Source organism: Liolophura sinensis, chromosome 1 (genome assembly GCF_032854445.1).
Source record: "Liolophura sinensis isolate JHLJ2023 chromosome 1, CUHK_Ljap_v2, whole genome shotgun sequence".
NCBI lineage: Eukaryota > Metazoa > Mollusca > Polyplacophora > Chitonida > Chitonidae > Liolophura > Liolophura sinensis.
In genome coordinates, this window is record NC_088295.1 from 83930395 (window position 1) to 83937098 (window position 6704).

General features: G+C 38.7%; 1 protein-coding gene across 1 annotated transcript; it reads left to right on the plus strand.

Annotated features, from left to right (window-relative positions):
• The first annotated feature begins 225 nt into the window (after positions 1-225).
• Positions 226-2975, plus strand: LOC135464835 (uncharacterized). The gene is made up of 4 exons (XM_064742406.1): positions 226-322; positions 651-710; positions 931-954; positions 2367-2975. The coding sequence occupies exons 1-4, from the start codon at positions 226-228 to the stop codon at positions 2645-2647; spliced, it is 462 nt and encodes a 153-aa protein (XP_064598476.1). The 3' UTR covers positions 2648-2975.
• The last annotated feature ends 3729 nt before the right edge of the window (positions 2976-6704 follow it).

Sequence of the window (6704 nt, forward strand, 5' to 3'; positions counted from 1 at the left end):
CTATAGGGACAAGTCGCTTAGCATAAATTAACAATATACAATAGATTGAAGAATACTTATACGTAGGCTTACACGAAAAAGTGACAATAAGAAGAACAACACCTGGTGACAGATTGGTGACATCTTGTGCACAGGTGTAAGACGGCTACAGGTATTTTCCGCATTCGTAAGTAACGACAGTTTTGATTGGCTGTTCGATATGCCCCCGCCCGTGCCTCAGCCTCCATGACCCAAGATGAGAATGAGGGCCGCCTGGCGGTAACGTGTCTTCCTTCTTTCGACAGGACATCTGAGGACGAGCGTAAAGCTAAGGTGAGACCAGGTATAATAACTTTACCGTATCCTCAATTTGCTTCAGGAAAAATCCAGTACAGGAAAAGAAGTTTTATGTGTAATTATTTCACAGCTTTTTGTGTAATAAACCTGAAGTCTTAGCTATTAGTGTAATAAACCTGAAGCCTTAGCTATTAGTGTAATGAACATGAAGCCTTAGCTATTATTTACATTAGAAACGTGCGTCTTCATCACATTACTTGAACATATCAAAAGATTCATTAATTTCTGATGAGGATTAGATTTAACTATATATAACTTAATCCCACTGGTGTAGTATGATTTTTGACAATTTGACGTTTATTTTATATTTTCAGCCCTCGCCATGTTTCGTCTCGCCCTACTTGTTACCCTTGCTGCTTTAGCAGCTTTGTCCGGTACGTAATCAGTTTATTGAACACAAGACACACTGTATATATGTATATATATGAAAAGACCTGAAGTGAAGTAAAAGAGATAAGATATAGTACCTGTACATATCATTAGCATTTGTTTCGTACACTCATGATTTCCTCACTTTGAATTTATTTAACTTTTCCTTCAGAAAACAAAACTGTATTATTGTAAGCTCATGACATCTTTCTTCATCTTTTTCAGTGACTGCGACTCCATGCTTCAGATGTAAGTATGCACCTCTGTCTTAAATCTAAGACATTCATTAACCTATGGAAGCGAATCTCACTCTGTGACATGTCATTATTGGGATATATACGGGAATAAATCATTGAGCAGACATCCTTGAAAGATTTTCAACGAGGTTTAAATGAGGTTTTGCGTTTATCATTTTGTATTTATTTATTTATTTGATTGGTGTTTTACGCCGTACTCAAGAATATTTCACTTATACGACGGCGGCCAGCATTATGGTGGGAGGAAACCGGGCAGAGCCCGGACGATACCCACGACCATCCGCAGGTTTCTGACAGACCTTCCCACATTACTTAGATGTGAGCCTTGAGCATACACTACTTCACACTAATTCACATTTTGTGCGCAGAACTTTCGTTACACTGCATGAAAAGGCTTAGTCGTATAGCAAAGACTTCCGAGGAATGAATTTCCGTGAACAGTCAGTGTAGTGCGTTGTATATATGCGTACTGAAGGTTAAGTCATGCAGGCATAACTCTTAATAATAAAACAACAGACACTACACCCAGTCGGTTGAAGTTATACTGCCATCCAAAGATGAACAGCTGGCATTTGGCACATGGTGGCTAGAAGGAAACGTGAAATACATAAGGTAGAGTGGTATGCAGTATCCAAAAATATACATTTATTATCTATATTTATAAGGTGAAATGCCAGGATTTCCGTATGATATCTCACTGACTAAAGTTATATTTGTTATTACACACCCCGACGCCATGACGTCACAAAGAAATATTTTGTTTTATGACCTTCCAATTCAAGCTTTGCAGAATGACGTCATACTACAAGTTCAGTCAACTTTAACATTTCTTACGTCACACAACAAGACACGACGTCATACAAGATGTCATGTGCGACGTCTTTGCTAAAAACATTGCTTAAACTTGTTCAAATAGACAAAATCATGATATTGTCAAAATATAAATAATAAATAGAATATTGCACAGGGAAGGTTGAATATCATAAATACTTTTCTCGTGAAAGGTGGAAATGATAACCTTCTCCACGCTTCGCGGCTCGTGGGTTATCATTTTCATCTCTCACTCTAAAAATATTTATGACCTGTCCTCTATATATTCTTAATTACTGGCTAAATTTCATTTTAAGGGTCGGGCCCTGCGTGACACTTGTGACGCTTGTCTTGCATATCATTCTTAAATATGACCCTTTCATGAATAAGTGACATCGCAAGTTATAAATATGGAAGAGTTTAAGCTACTGGAATGGCGGGGGTGGGGGTGGGGTGAGATATAGTGTATATGTAGTATATATCCTGTTTGCACGATTAAAAAGCACTTGTATCAACTCCAAAACTCGACCCAACCTACACTCGACATAGAATTACACCATGCTATATGATGACAGTTTGTTGATTTTCTTCCAGGCCAAAGCGGTGTGATTGAATCAAAGCGATGCACAACCCGCGCGCTGAAATGTATCAACGAGGATCGGAATTACACTTTTCCTGAGCCGTTTTTGGAGAGGCCAGCTTTAGTGTCTTCGATCATAGGCTACGAATATAAGGGTGACCGACATGGCCGTATGGTGATAAGGCCGATGGCCGTCAGGCCAACCCACACCACGGTGAGATTAGGCACCTGGGGAGACACCTACTTTCAGTTCTTGAACATTTCCTTTATTGCCTGTGGACTCATGGATGTCTAATCCATGGAGAATCTGTTCAATCTGTTTTACCACATATTCTACAATCGTCTTATTGCCATCTGTGCTTAGTGTTGCTGAACCTTGTATCACTTAATGGTTACATTTACCTAATTAATTATCTGTAACGTTTATTGTTTACCGTGGTTATGGGTACGTCAAACTTTTAAATTTAATCTTATGCTCTCATTAAATCTACAGTTTATTATATGTAAATATATATGTTGCCCGTTGCTGCATGAAAGAGTTGACCAATGTACGATGTATCTGATTATGAAATTACACTGTTGACAAAGAATTAAATAAACGCATTTGTTGATGTGGAATTCCATACGTTTTGTTATATTCGGTATTTCTTAATATTTGACAGTTTTGATAAGTCTTCATTATAATATTTGGTAATGTTTGTTAATGGGCGTGTCAGTTGTCACTTTGCACGGATTCTGGTTAGCTGCGGTTTGTGAGATGCCAGGCATGGCGTAGGGTTTCTTCGGTGCAGAACTCTGCTTCCCCAATACGTTAAACCTGGTCACTGAAATGTTAGATAACTAAAATAGTCTTGAGTATATGCGCAAACCATCAATCTGACAAATGATTAGATCCTCTCAGTGATCATGTGAATACCGCAGTTTTGAATATGACGAAAATAGTAGTAGTTCGTCTGCGGTCATTATATGATAGACAGTTAATATCACATAATTTGCATCCACAGTAGAGTCTGTGCATAATACATGTATAGCTTCAGGCTTGAGACTGAATGTTCAGGAATGAAACTGCATGCTGCAAGTTGTACAGTTAGAGCATGCAACTTCCATAAATCTTCACAATTTGGACAGGCATATGTTTTCACAAAACGTCGATAGAGTATACAATTATAAACCCAATGTGATTCTTGGCGTAACAAGATCGGCGATCACATCAAAATACCAATACCATGCACGATGCAAAAGATCGCGTCCAGCAATTCAGTTTTCTCATCATCTGTCTTTATTTAATTATTTATTTGATAGGTATTTTATAGCGTACCTGTTCTCGCTTATACTTCACTTATATGTCGACGGCCAGGATAAATGTGACAGTAAACCCATGCTCAGAGGTAAGCAGCATGAGCATGAATTATTTAGGTGCTAACCACTCGTTTATAGACAAAGCTAATGAAGAGGCTGATGTGTACAAGTATCATACTGTTTGCATTCCCTGGAGAATAACGCATAAACCCTGGTATGCGGCTAGTTTCATGGGTGGAGGAAACCGGATTGCACAGGCTAAACCACCGACCTCTGACAGGGTACAGACGAACTTTTCCACGTGCATGTAACGTACTGATTTGCAAACGTCCCCACCAGTGCCGTCAACAACTTATTGTCACCAAATAACAATGACCAGTTCGACACTTAAAAATCTAAGACCATTGAATAGACGGCACGAGAATCGAGCACTTTACACCGCTAAGCCACGTCTAGCTCCTTTTAACGAACATATTATAGTACAAGAACATTATCTGTCGATAAGGTGCCACGTGCACCTCATATGGTTCAACTCCTCCTACGGGGAATCAATATCGTGGCGATGTTTGATTGATGTTTAACGTCGTGATCAAACGTTTTTCACTTATATGCTGACGGCACGGTTTATAGGTGGAAGAAACCAATGTGCCCGGAATATAACGCCCACCTTAACGCCAGTTAGCCGACAAACTTGAGATTGTTCTGACTCAAACTATACAATGGAAACACCTGTCGTTAACCCTGCTGCCAATTTCAGAATGCTTCGTCAATCTCTCTGTAACTGTTCTTGTGAATAATTTAGGTATTTTTATAAAAATGGATGAATCGCATATTTTGTGTGGTTACCTTGGTAGCTGAGAGCACGTGACCTTATGTTATTTGGTAAACGTGCGACTGGAGATGTATAACACTTTACCGCCATCATTGTGAACATGACTTGACCGCCATTATGGTGAACATGACTTGACCCCCATTATGCTGAACATGAACTGACCGGCATTATGCTGAACATGACCTGACGGCCGCCATGGTGAACATGACTTGACCTCCATTATGGTGAACATGACTTGACGGCCGCCATGGTGAACATGACTTGACCGCCATTATGGTGAACATGACTTGACGGGCACCATGGTGAACATGACTTGACGGTCATCATGGTGAACATGACTTGACCTCCATCGTGGTGAACATGACTTGACCACCATCATGGTGAACATGACTTGACCGCCATTGTGGTGAACATGACTTGACCACCATCATGGTGAACATGACTTGACGGGCACCATGGTGAACATGACTTGACGGTCATCATGGTGAACATGACTTGACCCCCATCGTGGTGAACATGACTTGACCACCATCATGGTGAACATGACTTGACGGGCACCATGGTGAACATGACTTGACGGTCATTATGGTGAACATGACTTGACCTCCATCGTGGTGAACATGAATTGACCACCATTATGGTGAGCATGAAGACAAATCTGATTAATAAACATGCACTCCTGACATCGATTACTATTTTAAGTGTATAGCTTTGAAACCAAATACAAGTCTTGATACGATTCAGTTTATTTCAGTTAATTCCTGAAGATCATATTTGAAGTGGAAGGTACAAGCTCATATACACGTTATACATATCTAAGGTTTTTATGTGCGATGTATTTCATTCGGCGTAATGTTTTAAATGAGGTCACAATCCTTACAGGGTGAAATGTTTAAATAGACCTCTTGTGACAAGGTAGTCGGTTAAAGTTATTAAATAACAGGCATAACCAATGAGACACAGACTACTATTCATTATAACCATCCAGCTATATGCTGGGTCTATACTTTGCCTTATATTAATTACCTGCATGTATGTAAGATTTTGCAGTTGCACATGTGAAACAATGTTTTCAAATAATATCAGAGCTATATTGTATATATATAAATTAGTCCACGACTTTTTAAAAAATATAAAATAAACCGTTGAAGATTTCCAAATTGTATTCATTGCTTGAAGTGTAAAAACCAATATATGCTTTCCACAAAAACCGCTATTATGTGAAGACTATTTGTATTTAATAGTGTTTTCAGTTTTTATACAGTACAAATCGCAGATTAAATGTGACCTAAACGCATAAATGGCCAATGTGTCGTCAATCCCCAACCATTTATTCTTTTATTACAAAGTAGCACATGGGACGTTGAATCGAACTGATCAGTTAATTACTGCCTCAGTTAATAGCCTTAAATTAATAAAAAGACAATTGCTTGAACTAACATGATACCTTGGAATTATTTACAACACCCTAGAACATATTTTATTAGGATGGAAATCCCCCAAACTTAAAAGGTCTTAAAATAGCTATGAAAGGAAAAGTATGAGCAACACCCTAGAACTCAATTTTTCACACAGAAATTGTATTCCAGATTTGTTTGCAAATTTGTAAAAAAGAAAATACGCTTCATTACCTCAAAACGGTGGGACTATCATCTAAGGAGGCAATATAAATATTGCTATTAAATTTTGGTTATAAACAAAATTGAGGTCTCACATACACCACCTAAATGGCTATGATTTATGCATTGAGAAACCCTATCTCATGTGTTCTTGTTATCACCATCACTACTCCTGGATGATCACTGACAGGTATATAGGCAACTGTAAGTATATACTCTAATGTGATTTATTAAACTGAATTAATTGTAAGTAATCTGATATGCCTGACCACAACCTAATTTATTTATTTATTTATATATTCATTTAATTGGACAAGTGATTAATGCCAGCAGGGATATATATGAGTATAAAGGGGACACCAGACGCGCGTGTGATACCAACGCGCCTCACTGGGTACCATGCATGACAAACCCCCTGACATAAAGTCGCAGATGGATTCAAAACCGCGGGCACATTGGTTAAGGAACTAGCGTGCCTCTGGCCATTAAGCCATTAGAATATTTGGGTAGCGAGGGCCTCATTCAACAAAAACAAGGATAACATGTCTGTCTTTTATTGAGGGGATAGTGACATTTCACATCGTGTTTCCTCATATATAGGT

Excerpts from the sequence above, each read along its gene's own strand:
- LOC135464835 (XM_064742406.1), top strand. The coding sequence starts at position 226 with ATGACCCAAGATGAGAATGAGGGCCGCCTGGCGGTAACGTGTCTTCCT. Across the intron at positions 323-650 it reads TAAAGCTAAGGTGAGACCAG|CCCTCGCCATGTTTCGTCTC; the intron begins GTATAATAACTT and ends TTATATTTTCAG. Across the intron at positions 711-930 it reads TGCTTTAGCAGCTTTGTCCG|TGACTGCGACTCCATGCTTC; the intron begins GTACGTAATCAG and ends CATCTTTTTCAG.